Raw genomic sequence first — 27,243 nt, 5'->3', positions numbered from 1 at the left:
GGTTTTGGGAAGTCAAGAGCTGAATTATTCGCTGCAGAATTCCTAGTCTCTAATCTCTTGTGGCTATAATATTTCTTTAGCCGGTCCAATTGTGTTTCTGATTAGTGGTAACTCTCTCAATGTTGATCTTGGAGGAGATGGTTAGATTTTCTCTTTGAGGTGGTCAATGCCTAGTACGTGTAGTGAAAATGTTCCTTCCCATTTATTCACCCAAACCTGAATGTTGTCCAAGTCTTGCTGTATGTGATCTAGCTCCTTCGGTATTTGAGGAATCCTGAATATTGTACAATTGTCACATATCTGCACTCCTGACCTTTATGATTGAGACGAGATGACAGTTGCATCAGCTGAAAATGGTTTGGACTTGACCACAGCATTCTTGTGTAGTATTGATGTTTGGAGATGGGATGCCTGAGTTCTAGTCCTAACTGCTCAAAAGATGTATAATGACATCAATCAACAGGTTGATTAGAAACTATCTACCCTGAGGAACTCCTGTACTGATATCTTGGGATGGAGATAATTAGCTATTTCATAACCAAAGCCATTTCCCTTTGTGCTAGAATTTGAACCCCTGGTTCCTGTTGACTTGATTTTGCTAGGGTTGTTTTTGATGCCATTTTGGGCAAGTGCAGAGGTGATATCAAGAACAGTAGGTCTCATCTTGCCTCTGGAGTTCAGCTGTTTGGTCTATGTTCGTGTTGAGGCTGTAGTGAGCTCCAGCTAAATGGCCCGGATGGAGCCCAAGCTGAGCATCATTAAGCAGATTACTGCTGAATAAGTGCTGCTTGAGAGAAGTGTTGACAGCACCTTTTCATCATTTGGCTAATGAAGAAGGGTAGAGGGATTGGACAGAAATTGGCCAGATTTTGTTCTTGTTGTGCACAGGACATACGAGTGCAATTTTCCATACTGTTGAGTAGATTCCAGTATTGTGGCTGAACACGAGCAGCTTAGTTAGAAGTGTGGTCGTACTTGACCACAAATCTTACTACCCTGCTACTCTGATCTGTCAGATTCCATAGCTTTTGCAGTATCGAGTGCATTCAAGCTGTTTCGTGATATTACGTGTTGAATTTAATTGTCTGAAAACTGGCAAGTGTAATGCTGGAAATCTTGGGAGGAGACTGAGATCCGTCATCTACTAGGTATTGCTGGATGTAGGTGTTGCACGTACACCTTTGTTGACTTTTATGCTGATCTATTGGGCTTCCCCATTATTCATGATTCTTGTGGAACCACCTCCACCAGTTACAAGTTTAATTGTCAACTGCCATTCATGACTAGATATGGAGGGGCAATATATTTATGATCAGAACGTTCTGTTCTTAGCCGATTTTTGAATAAATCTGGAAAAGACAGCTAAGATGTACAAATTGTGAGGATATTACAATTCCGGTTGCATTTCAATCATCTGGTGGCTTTTAAGATAGCTTGTGGTATAATTTGACCTGGGGAAATCAGAACTAATTTGACTTAGATCTCACTAAAAGTCCATTTGCATTTGGGGGCTTGATCATCATTATTGCAATTAATTCCTGGGTTTTATCTATAGATGTGTTTGAAGACTTCATCTCTCCAACAACAGCTGCTCAAACATTATTGTACACAGCCTGCAGTAAAAGAAAAGAAGTGAGTTTTCATTGATCTTTAAATATTGCTATTAGCTGAGATTTTTTCCTAGCGTTTACATTTATAAATATTCAAACAAAACATTAATTGTTTACTTGCTATTTTTAAATGTGCTGTTTAAAAAGCAGAGCTTTAGTTCATGGCTGAGGGTTCTTCGTGTAGCTTTTAAGTTGTTTAAGTACTGCAGCTGGATACCATTGGTCATAATTTGTGTTTTGGAATCTTTTTGGTCTGTGAGACCAGGCAGTTTGGAGGGAACACTGGCCACCAAATGTTTTGTTGATCTTGCAGGCATTCTTCATGTTCAGCGACAGGCTTTATGATTGAAAATTGCCCAGATAAAAGATACAAAAACTGAAGTGAAATGTACCCTAATTTTGTTAAATTTGAGAGAACAATAGGTGTTGCAATTCATTTTATCTTTTGGGTTTTATGGTAGCAAATGACAGTTTAATGCTTCAGTACAAGGGAAAGTAATCACTTCGCCTGAAGACGATGTAGCCACTCTACATACTTCTGAATATTGTGTGCAAAGATTAGATGAAAAGCATATGAATAGTTCACAGAAATCAGGTGAAAATTGATCAGTTTAGTGAAGAGCCAATGCATCTGTTGAATTGCCGCTTATTATATAATCTTCTAGAATTACAAGAACATATGGCATAGGAGCAGGAGTAGGCCATGCAGCCCATTCATCTGCTCCACCATTCAATGAGATCATAGCCAATCTGATAATCCTCAATTCCATTTGACTGCCTTTTTCCCGTATCCTTTGATTTCCTTAATCATTAAAGATCGTGTCTTATCTCTGCCTTGAATATGCTTAACTCACTCTCCACTTCACCCTGCAGTAAAGAATTATATAGATTCAATATCCTGAGAAGAAATTCCTCATTTTGTCTTAAATGTTCTGATTCATAAGATCATAAGAAATGGGAACAGGAGTAGGCCTTTTGGCCCCTTGAGCCTATCCACCATTCGGTATGATTGTGACTGGTCCAACATTCCTCAGGTCTGCTTTCCCTCAACTGATCAAAAATCTATCCATTTTTAAATGTATACAAGGACTTTGCCCCCACAGCTGTCTGTGACAAGAAGTTCCAAAGACGTTCAACCCTCAGAAGAAATTGCTGCTTATCTCAGTCACAAATTGGCACCCTTTTATTCTGAGACTATGCCCTCTGGTCCTAGACTCTCCCATGAGGGAAAGCATCCTCTCAGCATTTATTCTGTCAAGCCCCTTAAGAATCCTGTGTTTCAATGAGTTCACCTCTCGTTCTAAACTCCAGTGAGTAGCATCTCAACTTGTTTAATCTTTGCTCAAAAGAGAATCTCTCCATATTGGGGATCATCCTCGAGTCTCCTCTGAACTGCCTCCAAACTGCTCTCAGTACTCCAGATTTTGTCTCACCAACACCATGTAAAGTTGCAGTAAGATTTCTCTATCCTTGTACTCCAACCCCGTCTTGCAATCAGAGCCAATCTTTCCCTTATTCTGAGATCATGCCATCTGGTCCTAGACTTCCATAAGGGGTAGCAACTTCTCTGCATCTATCCTGTAACGTCACCTGAGAATCTTGTGTGTTTGTGTAACGCAGCATGGACCATCAGGTAATGCTAAGATAGAATTGTATGCTGGGACTCGGTGATCCAGTCATTGAATTTCTGACCAACTTGTAAGTGTTATGAACTGTTGGTCTATTATATTAACGATGGCCTAGCTACAGGTGTGAAAATTGTTGCAAACATATCTCCAGGCAGAGGTTGTGTCTTCAGCAATCCTTTCCCTTGAAGCATCTGTTTCAGTCTTGTTTCCTAATTTGTTTCCCACTTAGCACACTTCTGCCTTCAAAGATAGAAGTATTTTTCCCCTTTTCTACTTCATATTTGTGTTGTGATGTTCTGCACAAAAACAAATGCTTATGTTAATCCTCTTAATGATTCTTTTATTCAGGTGTTGCAAAAAACGATGGGTTTCTGCTACCAGATACTCACAGAACCAACTGTTGATCCACGGAAGAAAGATGGAGCTTTGCATATGATTGGCTCCCTAGCAGAAGTCTTGTTAAAGGTGATTATCTTAGATTGGTTACTCTGAATGCCAAAATGGTTGATAGAATGGGCACTTCACAACTGTGGATGGGGCAGGTGACAATCATTTCACCATGACTGACTTCAGGATACATCCATGCAAGCACTGCAGGTGTCATTGCATTCCACACGTAGTGTCCTGTGCTTCCACCCACTCGAATACTGATACCCATTCAATTAGCCAGTTCCCTAGGACATAATGTGATCTTCAGACCATAGAACTGTGCCATTAATCACTAGGCATACCCTCCCTCCTGCAGGAATGTGTTGTTGCAGTACTTTTCATGTCCAAGCTGTTATGCTGCTAATCAAGTCTCCATGTCCCATTAAAAACCACGGAGCTGAGTTAACAGATCTGTTTCCACAATACTGGTTTACACTGGAGGATTTTGAATCCAGGGAGCGCTACCACTGCCTGAAAAGGTCAGTTGAGATTCCTCCTGGCAGTTGAGCATCCACCTAACTGAGGCCCAATAAGTTTTTTAGCCTTAAAATAATTTGTCAAAACCATATGCCACTCTCTTCATATTAAAAAAAAATACAAAAAGTTGTATTTATACTTCAACCTATTCATTTCATACAGCTTTGTCCATCTGATTTGCTTTATTTAATGTAGCTTCTCTATCAAACTGTTAGATCTCAGGGTGGCATGGCGGCTCAATGGTCAGTACTTGTGACTCTCAGCACCAGAAACCCAGGTTCGATTCCAGCCTAGGGTGACTGTCTGTTTGTGTGGAGTTTGCATGTCTTCGTCATGTCTGTATGACTATGTGGGTGCTCCAGTTTCCTCCTGTAGTCTAAAGATGTGCAGGTTAATTGGATTGGCCATGTTAAATTGCCCCTGTAGGGTATGTCAATTAGCCATGGTTAATGCAGGGTTGTGTATGAGTGGGTTGCTCTTCAAAGGGTTGGTGTAGACTCAAATGGCCTCTTTTTGCACTGTGTGGATTCTGTGTCAGCATGCGCACAAACCCCCCACCTTTATTTAGTTCACTTTTGAATGAATCCTTCTTGCTTTCTCTGCAATTTTCTCTTGTGCTTCTTCCAGTCTCTTCATGCCCATTCAGCTGTGGGTTGGACACGAGCAACAGTGTCAGTTGGTCCATCATTCTGTCTGTTTTGTTGCCAGCAGTGCCATTCTTGTGGTGGGCAGCTGTTGAGCGGTGACATTGTGCTGCACTGCTGTTCTGTACATCCACAGTTCTGCTCCACCTAGTGGAGAATGTATGTAGTCTTATTAAGGTTGTATATAGTTGCAATGTGCTAGCATAGAATCATAGAATCCGTACAGTGTGGAAACAGGCCCTTCAGCCCAACAAGTCCACACCGACCCTTAGAGCATCCCACCCAGACCCATTCCCCAATAACCCATCTACTCTGTACATCCCTGAACACTACTATCTTGTCTCTGATGTGTGGACTTCATCGCTCGACATTAGAAATTAAGTTGTTTTGCACTGTGTTGTAACTCTGAACTTTGTAGCAGTGTAGTTTTGTACCCCTGCTCCTTGTGTTCGTAGAACAAATTAACTCAATCAATTTTCTCTGGGAAGGAAGTGGGAATGTAAATGTTTGTGTATTTGGATGGGTACAGCTATCTTATGGCCCCTTGGAACTGAAGAACCCCAGAGTGGAATTGCATTTGGTGGATAACAAAGAACAAATGATTTGGGGTGGGGGAATCTGCTTGGAATCCTACCTAGCGCAAAGGAAAATGATTGTGGTTCACATCTCTGCAGGAGAATCTCAGGATAGTGTCCTCTACAAAACATCTTCAGTTATTTCAATTATTTTCCCTCTAGCATAAGATTAGATGCTGATGATTGCTAATGATCAGACTTTTCCCAGCCCTAAAGCAATCAATGTCCAAACGGAGCAAGACCTAGACAACTTTCAAACTTGGATTAAGTGGCAAGGAACATTTCCATCACACAAGTATCAGACAATAACATCTCTAACAAAAGAGAATCTAACCATTGTCCCATGTTGTTTAGTGGCATTCCACTCCTGAAACCCCCACTATCAACATTGTAGGGTTACCATTGAAGCTGCACTGGACTAGACATATAAATGGTGTATCCATAGAATAGTAAGTCAGAGGCTGGGAGTTCTGCAGTAAGGAGCTCTTGTGACACCTCAAAGCCTGTCTTTCAAGTCAGGAGTGCAATGGTATGTTCTCCATTTTGCTTGAATGAGTGCAGCTCCAACAATACAAGCTTGAGACCATCCAAGACAAAGCAATTGGCTGATTGGCACCCCATCTCTTACCCTCAATGTTTGCAACTACAACCACTGATACAGAATGGCAGCAATATGTTACTATCTATAATATGAGCTGCAACAACTTTTGCAAGGCTCCTTCATACCTTTCAAGCCCTGATTTCTACCCACCTAGGAGGAAATTGACAAATGTATGGGGCCACCACTGCTGGGTAAAAATTCTGGAATTCCCTTCATAACAAGACTGGATGTGCATACACCACATGGACTGCAGTGATTCAAGAAAGCAGCTTACTATTCCAACCTCTGGCAATTATTGCTGGCCTAATTGATTACCCCTGCATAGTGTGAATGAATTTTTAAAAAAGTGACCGTTGAAGAGGCAACACACAAGTTAGATTATTTCTTGCTTTGACATTTGTACACTGTTAATCTATAAAAAATGTCTAATCCAGTTATGTATGTTTTTTTGTAACAGAAAAAAATCTACAAGGATCAGATGGAATTTATGTTGCAAAACCATGTCTTCCCACTATTCAGCAGTGAGCTGGGCTACATGAGAGCAAGGGTGAGTAGGTGTACTCAAATTCCCCATTTCACCCCTTTGTAGTTGGTTCAGCATAGGTTTAATCTGCCTCCTGTTGCTTCAGTGTTGTATGCCATCAAATTGCTCTGGTGAGAACAGACTGAGGCAGTAGCAAACTAATAGTACAATTCTATTATGAGAATTAGTACTTCATTTTTTCAAATGAGACATGATTGTTGCTGGCAAAACCAGTATTGGTTACCCAATCTTAATTGCTCTTGAATTTGATGGCTTGCTAGCTCGTTTCAGAAGGCAGTTAATCACATTGTTGTGTGCATGGAGTTGCATGTAGGCTAGACCAGACAAGGATGGCAGGGTTCTTTCCAGAAAGGGCATTAGTGAACCAACTAGGTTTCTGTGACAGTTGGTAGTTTCATGGCACGAGAATAGAGATTAGCTTTATTCCAGTTTAAAAATTAATTGAATGTAAATTCCAACGGATGTTTTGAGGTTTGTACTTTGCCATCACCACTACCTTGCCTCAACAATCACTCCCAGAGAGTCTGAAGTAATTCAGTACAGTTTACAAATATTTGGGGGATGAATCTGTGCTTGTCATTTTTCTGTAAAGAGTTATAGTGACCTTGATTCTCTTTTCTCTGTTTACACTTGGCAAAATGTAGCTGTGTTTACTGTTGGGGAGAATGCTGAGTTTTTTAAAGCATTGAAAGTAGGGGTCTTGCAATTGAGCAGACCTGTAGTTTTTGAAGAACCTGGATAGTGTGTTGGGGAAGATTCTTTCCTCTAGTTGGAAAAGGAATGGGATCCTGGAATTTTGGAGAGTAATAAATGGAATTGAATCCCTACAGTGTAGAAGACGCCATTTGGTCCATCGAGTCAACACTGCCCCTTGGAAGAGCATTTCACCCAAACCCCCCACCCTAATCCCTATCCCTGTAACCCTGCATTTCCCACGGCTAATCCACGGGGAATGTGCATACTCTGCACAGAGGGTGGAATTGAACCCAATCCCTGGTGTTGTGAAGCAGTACTGAGCCACTGTGCCACCCAGTGTGCACATTGTACCAGGAAGGGATAAGCCATGAGTCCCGTGGCACCAGGACAAGGCAGACCAATCAATTCTACCCGTTTTGCACCCCAGAGTTTCTCAGATTGTAAATCATTTGCTAGTTTTTAACTGATTTTTAGAATTAAACATTGTGTGAACTGTGCATTAGTTGGCTGTCTTGATAGGCAAAGAACACAAGATTGTGGTGGTGCATAACGGCTCAGTGTAGGTTAGGAATGTTAAGTAAAGCTCAGACTTTCTAGAAAGCATGTTTGGGGAATATTTGTAATAGTGAAAAGAGCAGCAAGATAATGTTTCAAGCTCAGTGAGATTAGATTCTGGTGAATGCGGTACGTCAAGTGTTAGGCCATATTTGGAAAAATGATCAAGGCATCATAACGCTTAAATTAACCATGGAAAAAGACACTGAGCAATCTGAAATGAAAGTAGAGGAACCAATTTTAGTGGGTTGACGACATTTTGATGCTGGTAAATTGGAATTAAAGATAGACAAGTAAAACTATGAACAATGGATTTTTAAGAAGAAATACAGTCCAGGTATATTTTCACAAGAAGAGTTTGCACAACAGAAGTCAGAGCTCACTGAATGACAAAAAATCGAAAATATGATAAAACAGGATGTGTGACAAATGCCAGCTTGATAATACGGGTGAGAATCGGGTTGAATATCTGGTTCAAAGAGCGAAAGGAAATTGGAAGCTTGGTATGAGAAGATATTGACACACAAAGAAATCCAATAGTTTTGGGATAAAAATAGTAAAGCAAGGGGTTAAAAAGGGAGTAGGGCTGGGTAAGGAGTTAAAAGGAGCCCTACTGATTGAAGCATAGGTCTTTGCTGAGGCAATGAATGCTATCTGGCATCTGTTTTTACCATGGAAGGTAACTCTGACCTTAGAGACACAGAATTTGAAAGCAAGAAAGTTATAGTGAACCTTTTGCTAGCTTGGCCTCCAATTAAATATTGTGTCCAATCTGAGCATAACCTTCTGAAGGATATGCAGATGTAAGAGAAGATACAGAAAAGTCTTGAGAATGTTTCGGAGGATGACAAGTGATTTGATGGAGGAAAAATTGAGGAGTCTAGGCTCTAGATAGAATTTTTTATTTTGCTTATTGATGGAAGGATTGAGAATCTAAGGAAAATGATTTAAGGTGAATAGCAAAAGATCCAATGGCAACAAAACGACTTATCTTTTTATATAACAAATGGTTTGAATCTGGTGTGCATTGCCTGGAAATTTAGTGCAGCTAAATTCAATCATTGCTGAAAAGGGAACCGATTAATAATCTGAAGAGAATAAATTTGCAAGGTCAGAAGAGATCTGGGAATGTCACTAGCCTTCTGCAGAAAACTAGTGCTGACATGATGGGCCAAGTTACTGTCCCCTACATAGTAACTGTTATGATTGTATAATGTGACAACATAGTCCTGATTTAATTGCGGTTTTAACAAGATTTTAACTGTTGAATCATTCTGACAGCCATTTTGTCTAATATGGCCTCGCCTTTTTTAATGTAAGTAGTGAATATTAGTTGCCCAATATAAGTGGCTGGCCACCCGAATCACGGATAATAAAAGTGTGGGCGCTGTAACATTTGATCTTTTTAAACTTACCTTTTTAGGCTTGTTGGGTCCTTCATTATTTCTGTGAGGTTAAGTTTAAGAATGACCAAAATCTGCAGACTGCGCTGGAGCTGACCAGGAGGTGCCTAATTGAAGATAAAGAAATGCCTGTCAAAGTGGAGGCTGCTATAGCTCTTCAGGTCCTCATTAGCAACCAGGAGAAAGGTAATAAAATCCAATTCAGAACTTTGCTTCAGTATTGACTGTGACATCTGCCTTTGACTTTGAAGGGGCTAAGATCAGATGAAATGTTGTGAATATTTATTCAAGATCATTTTAAAATTGTGGTTGTAAATATCTCTATCTCGAACTCAAAACCACATTGATGTTTATTACTATGCTAGAAATGTTCGTTTTGTTAGCTCTAGTACAAATTTTCTGCTTAGAATTTTACACTTGTCCTTCAACAGTTGAGCTGGTTGTTTACCACCTTTTTTTGTTCATGGACCTTTGCAACAATCAAATTTCCTGAAATGAACTTTGAGATATTCAGAAGATGCTATAAAAATGCAACTTTGTCTTCATTCTCCCTTCCTTCTTAAAGAAGAAAAGGATCTAACCTGCCAGATAGGAAACAGACTTCAATGGACAGTAAATCAGACAATATGTAAAGCAAGCTGTTGACCAGAACCGACATTTTTGCTGTGCAGCTTGGTTTAAAATTACTTCAAAGCATTTGGAGTGAAATGTCTAACCTTGGTTCATTGTGACAGAATTTTCCTAAATTGTATAGTTTCAATCATGCAGATAGCCAGACATTTTATTGATGCAGAATATTGGGGCTTTCAGAGAGGTTATCTCCTGCTTGGAGAAAGTAATTTGAGTCGTTATTTTTATTAGCTGCATTATCCTACTGTGTTATTTAAGCATTTAAAATCAGTTTGCCTACCTTTCTGTTCGTCAGTTGCAAGTGTGTCTAGCATCGAGAGAACTTAGGATTTGACTATTATTTGTTCTCAAGCCTTTAACCTCAGTGTGATAAGCAATTCTAAGAAAAACAACTACATATTTTTTTCTTTCTGTAGCCAAGGAGTACATCAAGCCTTTTATTAGACCTGTAATGCAGGCTTTGCTGCACATCGTAAGAGAGACTGAGAATGACGATTTAACTAATGTGATTCAGAAAATGATTTGTGAATATAGTGAAGAGGTGACCCCTATTGCAGTGGAGATGACTCAGCATTTGGTAAGCAGTTTGTTTGTTGTTTTACGTAAGCTTGCAGATGAAATAATATTGTCCTCGATAACCACTTAATTCCAGAGACCTCTACTTCTGTATATTGCCTCCCATTTGCAATACTGCTTATTCAACTCAGTTTTGTTCTGTGCAATTGAACCATTGCTTATTTCAACTGTAATAAAACTGAACTAAAAGCAAACAGTTCCTTAAGCTGGTTTAGAGAGGCTTGGACTAAGATTAGAGTTTTTGTTTTAATGTAGGCAATGACCTTTAACCAAGTCATACAGACAGGCCCAGATGAAGAGGGCAGTGATGATAAGGCAGTAACTGCGATGGGAATTCTTAATACTATTGATACACTCCTTACGGTTGTGGAAGATCACAAGGAGGTTAGTTCTTGATGTGGCAGATTATTTTCAAACATCTCATTTGTTAGCCTACTGGATTATTCATATAGTTAACCCTTAAAGCAGAGTTTACACTGTCATGTAGTTTTGGCCCTATCGAAATCTATTACCCAAAACAAGCTAATACTTTTACTTTCTACTTCAGATCACACAGCAGCTGGAAGGGATCTGTTTGCAGGTTATTGGAACTGTCTTGCAGCAGCATGTGCTAGGTATGTGATGACTCTTGCATTAGTGCAGCACAGTTATATTGTGTGATTGTAGATTACTGAGTCCTTGTTCTTTTATTTTAGAATTTTATGAGGAAATCTTGTCTTTGGCGCACAGCCTGACTTGTCAGCAAGTCTCACTACAGATGTGGCAGCTTTTGCCTCTTGTTTTTGAGGTCTTCCAGCAAGATGGTTTTGACTATTACACTGGTAAGAAAAAAAGCACAGCTCCTGTTATAATGCGTACAAGACATCAAAGTAAATTTTAGAAACTGTGGTGCATGGCAAATATATATGCATATCTGAGTAATTACCATGTATTCAACTAATTAACAAGAACCTAATAAACTGGAATAGCTGAGAGTTCTCCAAGTACATAGACCCATTGTCAGTCATTCCTGCCTGGCTTTGTTTGCTAATTCTTGGTCATGATGTTCAATTACAGAAGCCTGTAGCATGGAATTCAGTGGCTGCTTTGCAGCCACGGGGAAGTTTACAACATCAATAGTCTCACCAGGATGAAGTAAAGTAACTAGCTTAAACTTATCCCTGAGGTTACTGGTGTTTGAATATTGTACTGGATTTAACAGAGGTCTTCATATCATAAGCTCCTTTGTCGAACTAGGTGTTTGATTGCTAAAACTGGCAGAAAATCAGTTAAGTAATTACTTCTGGTAAATGTGAAGTCATGTGAAAAGTGCATGTGTGTGGTAATTGGATAGGGTCAGGTGGAGTGGCTGTCATACAACCTGCTGTCTTTGCAAAGACATAACGTCCTTATTTAGGGAAGAGTACCAAGTAGCTATGGAATTGTGCCTTAGTATACTCCAACTTCAAAAAGGTGAGGGGCAAAATAATGAGCAAGGAATGAAGAGCAGATTTTTAAAGAAAAATGGGTATTATCTGTGTCAGTTGACACATGGAAGATGTTTTTTGTATTCGGAATTAAATTTGGTTTTCAAATTTAGACCAGTTGTGTTTGTGCTTTTTCACTTTCTCATCTCCAGCTCACCACCATATCAAGTGGGATATTTGCTGGCAACTTTTTTGAAGTAAAATCCTGCAAATTTATCACTATCCTACTTATGCTTGTGGAATAGCATAGAATTGAGAGGTGGAACAATTGGCTGTTAGGGCATTGTGTGTGTTAATATTGATCTCTCAATTCGTTCCTTGTATGTAGGTTTTACTGTCAAGGTCACTTGTTGACCATCTCTTATTTTCCTTGACCTGAATGACCATACTAGACCATTTGAGAGGGCTATTCTAAACCAATCATATGGTTGTGATTCTGGAGACAAATGTAGGCCGCACTACGGAAGGATGACAAATTTCTTTTCCTAAAGAGCATAGTTAACCAGGCAGTTTTATACAACATAGCTTCATGGTCACCGTTATGAAGATCAGCTTTTAAATTCCAATGGATTTATGAATGAATTTGAATTCCTCCAGCTACCAAGGTGCACCAGACCATGGTCTCCCCCAGTGTTTCTCATGAAATCTCATGACTGCAAAGCTCACATCATTCAGAATGTTTGTCGATTAAATAAGAATCACATGCGACTTTCAGCTTCCTGACTAAAGGCAATTGAGACTTTTTAGAATTCTGTTCTTTTAACTTGAAGGTAGATAATAATAGAAATACGAAATTCAAGAATGTTAATCCTTTAATTTTGAGATGCTGGTTAAATTCTGCATTGAGAACAGTTTCAGTTAAGATTTTCTTACCTTTTCAGTAAACCTATAGAATGTTCATTAATTTCTGAATTTGATTGTTCAAAACTTTAAAATTACAGATATGATGCCTCTCTTACACAATTATATAACCGTGGACACAGATACGCTACTGTCTGACACCAAATACTTGGAAATGATTTACAGTATGTGTAAAAAGGTATGTCAGTTTGTCATAAGTTGAGACTCAAGCTTACACCATTTACAAAGTGTAAACAAGTCATTAAACAGCGTGAATAGTCCATGGTACCTTGCACGTCAGTCAATAGATTGAATCTCATTATATTAATGTACTGTTACCCTATCTCTTCTCTTTCCACCCATCTCTTTTCTCACCACCACTCAACCGCTGCCCACACCGCCCCCCTCCCAAAAAGTCTCCTAATCATATTTTTAAGAATGCATTGGTCCATTGTCTTGATGGTAATAAAAGTAAACAAAAAGAAAGCTAATGCTTTGAACTATTGAAGTCAAATAATTCCATCAGTTTGAGGTGGCCCAGAGTACTCGCCTTACAGATCATGAAAAGTGCTGTAATATATTTCTTTGTCATAGTATTGAGCTCTTTGGGCAGCCTTTGGCCACTCCCGACTCTGTCCATAAAATGTGAACCCTAGTACTGTAAGTTCCACGCAGGCCAAACATTTCCACTTTTGTACTCTACCTCTTAAATTCTAGAATTTGATTAGTTTTATTTAACCTTAATTTTATGAACCTGCAGAATGTTTAATGTCCTGTGAATGTACATTGAAGCTCTTCTGTCCGTCCTTCCATAGCAAAAAGTTTACTTTTGTTCAAAGTATAACATTTTACAGCTCATTCCACAGCAAGGTAATATTCCTTTTTAGATTCCATTATAAATGACCACAATAGTTTTGGATTTCTGAATAGAGTTAGAATGCCGAGTTTGTGAACCAGATATACATATTTCTAGAAACATGAAACAGTAACAATGCACTATAGGATAGTAATTTTTAATTTACAAATACTGTATTTTCCATTTTTTCTAAGTGTTAAGCTTTTATCGTTAGAAAGCATATCTGCGTCAACAAGTACTCATTACTTTGTGTGGTGGGAAGGTAACAGGGCTGATGACTGCGTATGGAATAAGTTTCTGTCCATCATCAAAAACTTTGTGAAATCATACCTCTTCTGTCACCATTATTTGGAAGTTTAGCTGCACTTCTTGAGAGAGGCCATTTTAGTAATGGCTGGAAATAAACAAATTGGAGCTATCGTTAACAGCTATAAGGGTCATAGTATTAACTTTCTTGCATGGACCCAAGTGGCCAGTGCTACAGTGCATTTTTTTTTGCCTTGGAAAATCCAGAAAACTGCAATTTTTGAATGTGTGTACTGGAGTTGAGAGGTTACAGTGTATCTACAAATTTGAATTTCATTTCCCACTTAAGAACATTGTGAAATTGCATTTGCTCCTCCCATTTCTTCCTCCAAGCTTGCTTTTCAATTCAATTTGCTAACTTCTCCTAATTACATTATTTTTAATTTTGTACGTTGCATCCAGTGGATTCCCTTGCCTTCATTCCCACCAAATCCGTTATCTCCAAATAGATGACATTTGTCCAATGCAGTTGGCTTTCTTGAATAACATGCTTGCTGCGGTGGTTATAACTAGGTGAGCTAGGTGGACTTTGTAGAATGAGTTCCCTGGTTTGGGCCTGTTAATCTGGTCCAATCGGGGAGTCTTGGCTGACAGAAGAATCAGGGTGTCAGACATCCTGATGGTCTGAGAGCTGGCTCTGAGGGAATTGGATCAGTGTCAAGGGCTCTCCACATGTGAATAAAAGGTCACTTGGTGACGGAATACCTGTCTCTGGAGTTATTTCACTTGCAGATTCTGGTTTCTCTTTGTAGTTGAGATTTTTGATTCATGACTGATTTTTTTCCCCTTCCATAAATGTTTGAGTTTAATTAACGTCTACGATAAATGTCTTGTATACCTGAAGTGATTTAGTCTTCTGTTTTTAAAATGAGTGTTGCATTAACTACTCAAAAACAGAAAACTGCTGGTGCTGGAAATCTGAAATAAAAACAAATGTCCTAGAGAATCTCAACAGGTTTGGCAGCACCTGTGAAGAGAGTGTACATTTTGAGTCCAGCATGACTCCTCTTTGGAGTACATTGTATAAGGACTGTCTCTTTTAATTTTTGTTTTTAAAAACTAGGGACAGAAATGACAACCTGCTTTTAAAAAGCAGTGTTTGAAAGGCTGCGGTTCTAAAAGCAAGTAACCTGATAGCCATTGTAGGCATTGTAAACAACCAGTAATTGAAATTAAGATTGCAGACAGTTCAGAGCAGAGATTATGTACTAATGCAGCTTTTGTTGGCAATAGTAAGTTCATTGGTCTGTGGAGCAGTGATAGTTATCAATGACAAACCACTTGCTTGGCAACAGTTATGCAGTTGGCTCTCGCGTGACTGAGCAGCTTGGAGCGGGAAACAAGTTACTGCATGATTCCACAGAGTCGAGACAATTGACTGCTGCTCTTCTGCACATACCTCTGCAAACCCTAACAGTTTGTTTATATAAAAATTCTGATGTAATGAAACGGTAAGATGCTTCATGGAAATGTTGACAGGCCTGATTTTGCAGCCCCACTAGTGGTGAATAGTGAGAGGACGTGGTCAGTTAAGGCTGATTTTTTTTTTCTTTTTAAATTTGTAGTACATATTTAAACTTTATTTGTCTGAATGTTTCTTTCACATGTAATCAAACCATGATTAACAACAATAATGGGGTTGAAATTTGATGTGGAGCATGAATGTAAAACTAAGAATGCAGAAGACCAATTATGTCTTGCCTGATTTTCTATTCCATGGAAATTAACGTGGAAGTAAATATCTGGTAGTGTGTAAAATGAGCTGCTGTTTCATAGTTCCCCATATTATTTTTACTTCAGAAAGCATCTCCTGATTTTATTGGTGTTCTAACTGGTTGTGTCACAGAGCAGAGTAATTGATAGTAACACAGTTGGAGTTCCCAGTTCTATCCCTGCAATGAAGTAAAGATCGCATTGAGGCATTTTATGGGGAAAAGCCTCCCATTTTGTACTTGAGCTACTCATGATTTTAAAAAAACTGTCAACTTCCTGGAACATGTTGCTTGACTGCACCAGACTGCTCAGGAGTGGTATGCAGATTGGGGTATATTATGTAGAAGATGCAAAAATTGAAGCTAGGTTTTGACTGTTTAAAGTTTCAGCCATTCTGCTGTGCAGCAGCCATTCTAATACTCTGTTAATTTTGAATCTCTAATTGTTGAAAATATCACCTCTTTTGTGCTATTTTATCGAGAAAAGTTGAATTGAATCCTGTTGTTAGGTGTTAACAGGAGATGCAGGAGAAGATGCAGAATGCCATGCAGCTAAATTACTAGAAGTGATCATTCTACAGTGCAAAGGGCGTGGCATTGACCAGGTGAGTAGAGGACAATGGAAAATAGCAGTATTGATAGCCCCTCAATAAATCTGACTTGAAATGTTTGACGACATCCCACCCCCAAAAAATGAAAATACTCAAAGCTTTTAATATTTTAAATGTTGCAGCATCTGATTTTTATTTGGAAATATGACTTGTAGTCATTTTGTTTTACTTCAATAACCTTTTGACCAATAGAACTTTGAAAATTAGCCTTTTCTAAGTTATTTTTGTACAGCAGTTTGTTTTTAATTTAAAAAGCAAATGCAAATGGTGACAACTGCCTCTCAGCCACTTTGAATTTTTTTCCAATTCCACAATTGTTTAGTTTCTTGATAATACAGGTGAAAAATTAAAGCCCAGATTAGTTTTGTGTAATGAGTTGATGATTTTGGGCAGTTTTGGTTATCTTTCATTGCTAATGTACATGACTGGAGAGACAGATGTGTTGAATGAAAACATGACTGAGCTTGCCTATAGTCATCCCTAGTGTGTATTTCCTAATACTCTGCTCCTACAAAGAGTGACCGCTTGGGCACAATGTATTTTGCCTCTTTAGATAAACTGGTCAGGTAGTATTGGAATGATTTTAAACAAAAAAAAACTTGTCCACAAGTTTGACTGTAAGTAGTCAACAAAAAGGGTATGTCATAAGATATTTTAGATGTTTACGCAAAAAATTAGTTAACTCACTCAACACTAAACATGGGTAGTTTACACCATGTTTACAAACTTTACTGATCTGATAACTTGCTGGATTGATATCTTGATAAGTTAGAAGATGTTCTCTTAAATTTTGTTCCTTCTTAAATGTGTTTCACCTTGTTGTTTGCAATGTATTTTTCTTCTTCCCCCTCACACAGTGTATACCTCTGTTTGTGGAAGCAGCACTTGAGAGGCTGACCAGAGAAGTCAAGACCAGTGAACTAAGAACTATGTGTCTGCAAGTTGCCATTGCTGCTTTATACTATAATCCAATTCTATTGCTGAATACCTTGGAAAATCTCCACTTTCCCAACAACACTGAGCCAATCACCACCCAGTTTGTTAACCAGTGGCTGAATGATGTAGACTGCTTTTTAGGGTAAGGATTGCTGTAGCACAAAATTTAGAGGGAACAGAATGAGTATCCAATTTATCAGAGATAGCAAGAACTGCAGATGCTGGAGTCAGAGATAACAGTATAGAGCTGGAGGAACACTGCAGGCCAGACAGCATCAGAGGAATGCTGCCTAGCCTGCTGTGTTCCTCCAGCTCCATACTGTTTTGTTTCTGAGTATCCAATTTATGTTCTGAGGTTGAAATATTGCACACTAGTTTGGTGTTTGAGATCTGATTGCTTATGTGTAACTTTTGTTAGCAGTGGATTAGAACATTAGATTTGTTTTTGCCAGAGCATTTGGGGAAAGCACTGCTGTCTGAAAGGATTTGCTGCATGGCTTGTGCGTACTATTGAGTTGAATAGTGGATGGGGCATAGGTAGAGTATAGGTTATGATTGTGGTATTGGAAGTCTTCCTCAAATGAGATGTCTTGGGATCACCTATTAAATGGTCTGCAAATTGGTAGAAAATAGATCTTGTAGCATTTTGAATTAATTTGTATTTTTCTTTCCTCCTTGAAATGAGCTTATCCACAGCACTAATTTCCAGACTGCCAAGGGACTGATCAGGTAACAAGTGGGAACCAGGAAGTTGATCCAATCTTCAGCTTTTGAAACTAGAAGGAAAGTAGCAAGGTAGTATGGGGAGGATGTTGGCCAGCAATAGGATGTTCAAAAGATAGAAATAGTGATATTGGTTGTTCTGCTGAGAGTTGGCATGTTGAAGACATGCAATGGTTCAAAATCCAAACAGCGCAGGGTGCAAGACATCAGGGGAGTTTTCAAAAGTGGGAAAATGTCAAATTGAGGGAATTGTTCATCGCATTAATATATGGCTTCTTGACTACAAGTGTATCTGGAGTATGGCTAACCAGGGCTTGAAGGATGTAAGTGTTAGCCTTCTTGATGACCCAGAGTTCGCCTATAGAGAGGTCAAGTGAATGTTGCCAAAGTCTCATGTAGATTACAGTATTGTGTATGAATGGTTCAGCAGTGCTGAGGGTATTCCAGAATTGAAAATAGGTAATCTGAGCATTGGTTTTTTAAAACTGAGGGTTTCATAATTAATTCAAGTTTGAATTGGGGCAGCACAGTGGCTCAGTGGTTAGCACTGCTGCCTCACAGCGCCAGGGACCCAGGTTCAATTCCACCCTCGGGTGACTCTGTGTGGAGTTTGCATATTCTCCCCATGTCTGCGAGGGTTTCCTCCCACAGTCCAAAGATGTACAGGTTAGGTGGGTTGGCCATGCTAAATTACCTGTAGTGTTCAAGGATGTGTAGGTGAGGTGGGTTATAGAGGGGCGGGTCTTGGTGGGATTTTCTAAGGGTCAGTGTGGGCTTGTTGGGCCGAAGGGCCTTTTTCCACACTGTAGGGATTCTATGATCTATGAATGGATATTGCGTTTGTACGCTGTCACATTCAACCAAGGAAGCAACCTGCAAAAAAGGATGGGATCAAGCTGTGGTCGAGTTTCTCGTCTTATTTAGATGGGGAAAGAGGAGGAAGAAAGGTTGCAACCAAACCTGATGTCAAAACGGGTGTATTTCTCGTACAGATTACGAGATAGTTATGATTTGGAGCTGTTGATCCCATCTCTAAATCTGAGGGATCAGACAAAAATACTTGTGCCTAAGTTGATATGAATAGCTAAGCACATAGCTTGAATAAGTTCAGAAACAGTGCCTAGACTTGCACTTGAGCAAGTGCAACACGTTTGGATGACTATATTTTCAATTCATCATTTACGGTTTGTTTAGCCTTTTGTTTTCAACATTTGCTTTTTGCAAAATGTAGAGCGACAGTGAAAATGGGTGAAGAAGATGATTGGACAGCAGAACAGGAATAGTGCTTTTTATCAGTGGTACTTGGTGCAGTTATGGCGATTTTGTTTATAAGTTCTCTGTGGGCTTTTTCAGTGCCACCATTAGTCACCTGTTAGTATTGGTGTGGATCTGTGCTGGTGCAAAACATTTCCTGTTCTACACCAGCAATTGCTTCATGGTAAAAGTTGAACCATCTTCACCACCATTCTGTTGCTGTTGGCTATAATGAGGCATCACAGCAAAGAACCGTGTTTTGTTTGCGTATAAAATCAGTATCGCTTAATTTGGTTTGATTCGGAGTGGAAATGTTTTGTTTTATTTTCCTTCCCATGCCCCATAGCTCAAATTATAAAACCATGAGCCAGGATGTGATCTAGAATGAATCTAGTACGAACTGCTTTGACTTGATGTAATTGCCATTGGAGCAACATTGAGGCCATAGCTACGGGTTAGTTTGGAGAAATGAAGACCAATGCTCGTGGAAGTGTTGTTTGTGAGGTGTGGAAAATTGCTGAGTGATGGGAAACCAAATAGATTGGAGTTGGAGAGTTGAAGTTTTGATCTTTAACAAATTAATTTGCATTAGTTACCTAGGTCTCTTTTTTCCTTTTTTAATTTTGTAATGGGTTATTGTGTTTTAAAGATACAGAGGTTATGGTTTCGATCCAGACTCTCCATTAAATTAGTTTCATGGTTAAACCAATGTTTTGCTGAACATAGAACGTCGAACATTACAGCGCAGTACAGGCCCTTCGGCCCTCTGTTGCACCGACCTGTGAAACCAATCTGAAGCCCATCTAACCTAAACTATTCTATAATGTATTTATTCAAGGAGTTGCAACTCCCCATTCCTGTTCAAAAAGAACTAATTTTTGTGTGACATCTAATGAAGTTCTACCTTTTTTATCCAGTTTACATGACCGGAAAATGTGTGTCCTCGGTCTCTGTGCATTGATTGAACTCAAACAGAGACCACAAATTGTGAACCAGGTTGCAGGACAGATTCTACCAGCTCTCACTCTTCTCTTTGGTGGATTGAAGAGAGCTTATGCTTGTCGTGCAGAGCATGAAAATGACAGTGATGAGGATGAGGATGGAGAAGATGATGATGAAAATGGTATGACTGCAATTTATGGATTCAATTTGTAGTTTGAATGTTAACATCTAAATAGAATACTAGATATTGTACCTGAGAATGAGTTACAAGGCTGATCTAAAGATTCTAACAACAATATTGTGAATGGTGGCTATTTCATGCTGATGGGTTATTGTTAACCTTTTTCCTAGGACTTGTTTAATTGAGCCCAACTCCCATGTATTTTTGAAGTCATTAATGAGGAAAAAAAGCTAATGTTTTGATTGGGAACCAATGCTTGTACAATTTTATACTGCTTTAGCCGTTTCAGCTGTTGTTGAGAGCATACAGTTTAATTCAAAGAAATAAAAGTCAATGTTAATGGAAGAATGAGATCAACATACTGTGGATGCTTGGAATCTGGAACTCAAAATGCTAGATAAACTCAGTAGTCTGCGGAGTGAAAACAGAGTTAATGTTTTGAGTCCAGTAGCCCCTCTCCAGAAGAACTGAAGTTCTGAATAAGAGTCATACAGGACTCAGAACATTTAATTCTGTTTCTCCCTTGACAGATGCTGCCAGATCTGCTGAGTTTCCCCAGCATTTGTGCTTATTTCTAGTGGAAGAATGTTTTGTGGAGTCTGACCATTTTCTGAATAGTGGCATTCCAGTGGATTGCAGGTGAAAAATTGAAGCCTTCCTCTTGTAGCATGGAGACATTAACAGAAGTTACTGGTTGATATTGGGTTACTTTTTCTCCTCATTGCTGTAGAACTGTTTTGCGTTAAGTGATTACAGTTGTCCAAATTGACAATGTTACTTGCTGATGAGAAACATTTCACTGAAAAAATAGCTACAGCTTGATATTACATCTTTGGTATTACTGTTAGTATGTTTGTGCAAATAACCTTTTTTTTTTTTAAAAAAAAAAATTCCTGTTCCAATGTTTCTTTCTGAGCTTGGTTCCAAAGGTTCTGAGTTTCCCCTGGCACCTTGACAAAGTGGTTATTATTTATGCATGCTGTGTTTCTGACACTACTTTTCCATGAGTGGTAAAACATCCCAACCAGTCTTTGCCTTTTCCCTAAAACGATGTGACTAGAACAGGTGCTCAATCATCAGTTTTCTTCCATTTCTAAAATTTCTCCACCTTCTTTTGGGACACCTGAGTTCTGATGTGTTCCAGACTTCATGAATCAGCATTGATTAGGGATGATATTTGAGATCTCCTAACTTGTATAGCTCATTGCTACTCATCGAATCAATTTGCATAATCAGCTAGGATACAGCCTACACTACTTCAGTAAATGAGTGATACTTTATTATGCTTAATAGTGATTTTGTTTGGGAAAAATGGCATACAGGCACAAGTAAGTTACGAAATCTTTAATTTGTAGATACATGACCTTTCTATTTCTGTTCTCATAACCACGAAGAAGCGCATCATTAATCTCTTCCAATTCATTCCTACTCTCACTCCACTTCTCCCTTTAAACTCACCTCATACATCTGTCCCTGGAAAGAAAGGTCTGTCAGTTTGCTCAGTTGCCCTGCCTCCCCATTAAAGTGATAGTGTCTCCCTAAACTTGCTGTAGGAAAGGGGTTTTGGTAATGCATTTCTTTAAAGGAAAGTTGACATAAAATGATCTCACAGAAAGAACCCAATATTATAGAAGTAAGTTGCTCATTTTTGGGCTGAGCATCTTGTTGAACAATTGTGGTTTGATCTTCCTTTTCAGTGTGTTAAATTCATTCAGTTTTGATTGCAACATGGATCACGTTGATTTTGAGTATTTTGTATTGATGACAAGAGCATTTCTCACTAAAAGTTAATTGTGAGCAAAAGCAAAATAGAGAATGGGATCAGACATGTTCAAACATGAACTTGCAATTAACAGCAAACAAGCATGTATCACTTGCTTTCTGTAGGTAACTGTTCATAGTGAAGGTGGGGAGGCCAAAGTGAAATAACAACAAATTATTTGACCAAGATGTTGACCAAAGCAGTCCTAAATTTCTAATGTTTTGTAATGGATTTGCTGGGAAAGGATAGTCGTTTACCACCCTCGGTTTGCAGAGGACTCCATCAGATGCACTCGTTACGCCCATCAAAAAAACTTAAAAGCAAGTCAGATTTGCGCATGAAATCAGTGAGCCACATTCGTTGTACTATGAGCAAATTAATTTATAGGTCATGGGAGGTTATGTTACATTGATCCAAATGTATAATTGAACATTGAGCAAAATAGTTGAGGAAAAATGTGAACAATCTTGATCCCCATGTTTGAGAAACCTCAATTTTTATTTGACAGAATTAGGCAGTGATGAAGACGATATTGATGAAGATGGACAAGAATATTTAGAAATGTTGGCGAAGCAAGCTGGGGAAGATGGCGATGAAGAAGACTGGGAAGATGATGCAGAGGAGACTGCTCTTGAAGGATACTGCACCATTGTTGATAATGAAGACAGCAATATTGATGAATATCAGATATTCAAAAGTGTACTGCAAAGTAAGAATGGGGTTTGATTTACCATGTGAGCTGATTACTAATTCACATAATCGCTGTCCAGTATGAAATGGTGGAAAATCAGGAGCAGATCTTCTGGCTGGCTTTATCATTCAGTATCTATGGATATTAAGACTAGTTGTAGTACCTCAATTGGCGATTCTTGTTACACCTGAAAATAATTTACTAAATCTTTCTTAAGTTTATCTAGTATCTCTAAATCTTCCAAGTCACTGTTTTTAAAAGGTCAAACGTGCAAGAATGCATTTTAATGTGTTTTTAACAAAAATCTTCAGTTAGGGCCATAACCTGTGATTTTCAAGTAATAAATAACCTAAGAACCTAAACAAATAGCCCTAGGCTGCAAAATTATTTAATTATATGACTCGAGTTGGGAAATAGCTGTGATGTATTGGTTGCCTTATTGGATAAATGCTCAGCTATAATTTCTGCAACTTGAACAGTATACAGAGTAACCCGAAATTCCTCACTAATCACTGGCCCACGACGACAGTTTGGACATCCTGGTTTAAACAACTGTACCTCCTATCGTGCCCCACTAAACCCTGTGCACAGGAGGCTGGTAAAACATTCACAGCTGAGAATCTGGAGAAAAAAAGTATCTGTCAGCTTGTGACACCATATAGTTAATTCATTATTGTAGAGACTTCAAGACAGAATGATCCTACATTTGATTTATTTTGTTTTAGTAACCTATGCTCTTGGGATTTATTTAGAAATTCCACTTTGAATACTTATCTGACAATTTAGTATAACCATGAATAATAGTGAAGTTTATAGACTTTAAAATTGTGTTGGTTTATTTCTTTAGATCAATGAAAATAATACTGACTTGTACTAAATTGATGCATCTAAGATATAAATCTTGGCGCACATTAAAGTTGGTAATCAATGCTATAGTAGCACAGTATGCAGTAGTGTCATCAGTCTGAATTTTCTTTTCCAGCTATTCAAAACTGTGATCCAACCTGGTACCAAGCCCTAACATGTAATCTTACTGATGAGCATAGGAAGCAGTTGCAAGACATTGGAACTCTTGCAGATCAGAGACGAGCTGCTCTAGGTATTTATGTAATCAAATTATATTAATAAGGTTCTTCACTCATTTAAATATTGCTTTTTATTTTAAGATTTTAAATTTGTCACCCTTGATCCATAAAATCACTTCCACAATGATGGCCTTTCATGTAGAAATATTGTTTTAATTGAACAATATAACTTTCAGTAGTTGTTGAAAATTCAGTACTCTTAATTTGAGCAATTGAGTATTTTTAAACCATGATATTTCTTAGAATTGAATTTTAAAACTTGAGGGCTTGTTCCACAGGGAACCTTATTTATTTCTTTTTTCTTTCTCTTTTATTGCAGAGTCCAAAATGATTGAAAAACATGGTGGATACAAGTTCAACGCTCCAGTAGTGCCAGCTTCATTTAATTTTGGTGGTTCTGCCCCAGGAATGAATTGAGTTCGCTTTTGATTCATTGTACTGTGTGACTGGTTGTAGTGAAAGCTTGTGTTGTTCCTTCCAGTAGTGGTTCCAAACAAAAAAAAAAATCAGTTCTCATCATCCACAAAATCCACTCAACTTCTACTACATGGAATGGACAAAATGACCAGAGAAGTGAGAATTTGATCATGAGAGCCCTCTGGAAAAGAAAAACAAAAGTTTCAGAGGAACATCGGCCTGAGAGAGAGAGAGAGACTAGTGTTAATGAAAATAAATATCTCCAAACCATAGGAACCTGAAAAGAGAGGAAATGTCACGTTGACAGCTTATTCCTTGATTTGATTTCAGGCAAGGAAATCATTGGCTTCTGGGATAATTTCAGCACATTGGTAGTTTAGGCTAGCAGGCGCCTCCAGTGTTTACATCCATGGTAGTGTTAGTATTAGTCTGGTTTTCTGCATTGAGTTCATTTTTAATGTAAATAAGACAGCAGTTGGGTAACTCGCAAAAATTGTCTCCAAGTTTTCCTGTTCATGCCAAGGTTAAAAATGATTGTATTCAAATGTAGACTATCGGACGCAGAACGTAACACTACATAATGGCAGATGTGTATTTGTAAATGCATAAATAGCACTTTGATATTATGAAAACCTTCTAGCCTTCTGTATTGAATAGCAAGTTTATTTGCTGTTCTACAAATTCAAGGGATATGTGATCTAAATATAAGTGGAAACATTAAGTTTAAAAAATGAGGTGTCTTGCCTGTAGTCACCACTGCTGGTTTTGATTGGGATTTTGGCTATAAAAAAGTCAATGATATTCCATTGCTGCTGAAAATGGCGATGCCCTCAGTGCCCTTTTTTAAGCTCTCTATGTACAAGTCTTTTTTAAAAAATAATAAATTTGGATACAGTGAAATTGTAAGCACTGGTGAGACTAATTCAAGAACAACAAAAATCTAATAGCATGTAAAATTGGACTTTAATGTAAAGCTCTAATATCCAAGTGAAAAAAAAAAAGTGCTGTCATTGGTTGAGTGTATGGATGAGCCATCTGTATATGCAACAAGCTATTAAAAAGGAAAAATTGGGTTGAACTTGGTTGTAAAAAAAAAAAAATGGTCTTTGTTTAACTTGTGTAATGTTAAGCTTTCTCTTGAAAAAGGCCTTCAAGGTTAGGAGGAAAATACACTGATGATCCTTTTCCAGGCAGTTGTTTTCTCATGAATAACCAGTTCATTGTTATCAACATAATTTAAATTGCATTGTGCACTGTTCAGGTGCTGATAACTGCAAATCATTGTTGTGCTCGTGCTAAAATGCACATTATGACTTTGGTAAAAATGATGTGTTAAAATTAATGGTCATCTATTCACATGGTTTGCAAAACAGTTGTTGCTATACTGTTTAGTTACCTGATTAACAGGTTCATGTTTAAGTTAATGTGCTCCAAAAAAATTGATATTGCATTATGCTGCACTTTGTTTAAACACAATTTTGATCAAAAGATGTCATGATTAAGCAATGGTGATTTTGTACTTCATTGCAGTAGTGTGGCAGATGACTACAAAGATGGAAAAATGAACAAGTGGTGTTTGCAGTGAGAAAATCACGCTGGAAGGCTTGGGAAATGGACGGAAGTACCAAACTGGTTGAAATTTATACAGTAGCTATTGTAAAAAGAATCTGGAAAAAATTCAGAGCCACGGATAATGAAGTTTGGGACCTTGAGTACCTACCAATAAAAACCACATGGCGATATGGCAGAAGAGCATTAATAACTTTTGCGATTCCTGTAACCTTGTGGTGATATTCTGTTACAAACTTTAATAAAAAAAAATTGAGGACTCCATAATAAACTTAAGTTAGTTCTGCTTTGTGCAATCAGGAGAGTAGGCTTTACTGTGGATGATGCCAGGATACACTAAACGTGTATCTTGAATACAGTTACAGTATTACAAAATGCATTAAATTGAACAATTTCACTGAACTTGTGTGATTTGTATAAAGAAGGGAAATGACAAGCTATATGGCAAAGCAAAACGCAGGAGAATATTTTGGGTCAAGAGCAGTTCATTTGTTAACCATTTGAACTCCAGCCTAAACCAACTCATTTTCTGATCGAAAAGCATTAAGTTGGGGTAACTGGATCTGTTACTGTATTTAAGGGCTTATTTCACTTTTCTTTCCTCTACCCCTTCTGAATGATTATTGTCATTATAAATCGTTATTCTTAAATAATTAAAACAAATGAATTGTCATTCATTCTTGACCATAATATAAAACTACCTGTAAAAATGTACTTATTTTCAAATTAACCAATTTTTAAATGAATAAATATTTAAATGCAGTATTACAGCATATGAGCTAAAATGAAATGCGGGAGCTGTTCTAAAGATTCAGCCACATAATGCAGTGAGGATTGCGTTCTGCAGATCATGAAATGCTCTAATCTGTTAACTGTTTTACGTCTGACTTTGAGTTTGAATAATGTTAAAATTGACTAGTTTTATGATATTACTGTCCAGTGACAGCTGGAAGTCTCTGGAATACTCTGGTGTCCTACAATACTACGCACATACTTCAGGTTCTAATGAATCACTACCTCCATACAATATCAAATGATACTAATGGAACTCGACTGCAAATAAATTGCCCCTGCTTCCAAATGAAAGGCTGACTTTTATTAGAAACAAAATGCAACATATGTGGGACCAGGTAATGTCAATAATCAGGTTATCCTTTCCACCGCTGTGTTTGAACAGATCCTAGATAGCCACTGCTTATGTGAGCAACCAAAGGGAGATGGTAGATTATCTTGACTATTTAGCCATGTTTGATTTCAACCTGTAGACATCCAGAAGAATTTATTCCACCCTGATCTGTAGCAGCTTTTCCTGTTTTTGTCCTTTCATGTATGTGTTTTCTTTTTTCTGTATTCTTTGTTGACATTTGATTGCAGGTGTCATTTCTTTAGGACTGAGCTAGTGTAGAATGAAATGCTGTTATAGTTGATGTTTTGGGGTAAGAGGGAGGAAATTATTTTGTTTTCTGAATCAGTTACTGGGGTTAAGGGGCCATCCAATGAGATTGCTGTTTTAAAATGTAGGTG

General features: G+C 38.2%; 1 protein-coding gene across 1 annotated transcript in view; it reads left to right on the top strand.

The window, feature by feature from the left end:
* The window catches only part of ipo7 (importin 7), a 52,205-nt gene extending 26,084 nt beyond the window's left edge, over positions 1-26,121 (top strand). The window contains exons 11-25 of the mRNA XM_020533446.2: positions 1,556-1,632; positions 3,587-3,703; positions 6,422-6,511; positions 9,183-9,348; positions 10,209-10,369; positions 10,624-10,752; positions 10,916-10,982; positions 11,064-11,189; positions 12,776-12,873; positions 16,058-16,153; positions 17,017-17,237; positions 19,990-20,195; positions 22,466-22,666; positions 23,631-23,747; positions 24,053-26,121. Coding sequence (XP_020389035.1) covers positions 1,556-1,632; positions 3,587-3,703; positions 6,422-6,511; positions 9,183-9,348; positions 10,209-10,369; positions 10,624-10,752; positions 10,916-10,982; positions 11,064-11,189; positions 12,776-12,873; positions 16,058-16,153; positions 17,017-17,237; positions 19,990-20,195; positions 22,466-22,666; positions 23,631-23,747; positions 24,053-24,150 — 1,970 coding nt within the window. The 3' untranslated portion in view covers positions 24,151-26,121. The remainder of the gene's footprint in view (positions 1-1,555; positions 1,633-3,586; positions 3,704-6,421; positions 6,512-9,182; positions 9,349-10,208; positions 10,370-10,623; positions 10,753-10,915; positions 10,983-11,063; positions 11,190-12,775; positions 12,874-16,057; positions 16,154-17,016; positions 17,238-19,989; positions 20,196-22,465; positions 22,667-23,630; positions 23,748-24,052) is intronic.
* The last annotated feature ends 1,122 nt before the right edge of the window (positions 26,122-27,243 follow it).

This window comes from Rhincodon typus, chromosome 17 (assembly GCF_021869965.1).
Source record: "Rhincodon typus isolate 14 chromosome 17, sRhiTyp1.1, whole genome shotgun sequence".
NCBI classification, from domain to species: Eukaryota; Metazoa; Chordata; class Chondrichthyes; order Orectolobiformes; family Rhincodontidae; genus Rhincodon; species Rhincodon typus.
Note: the sequence above shows the minus strand (reverse complement) of the source record. Positions and strands in the feature narration are given on the sequence as shown.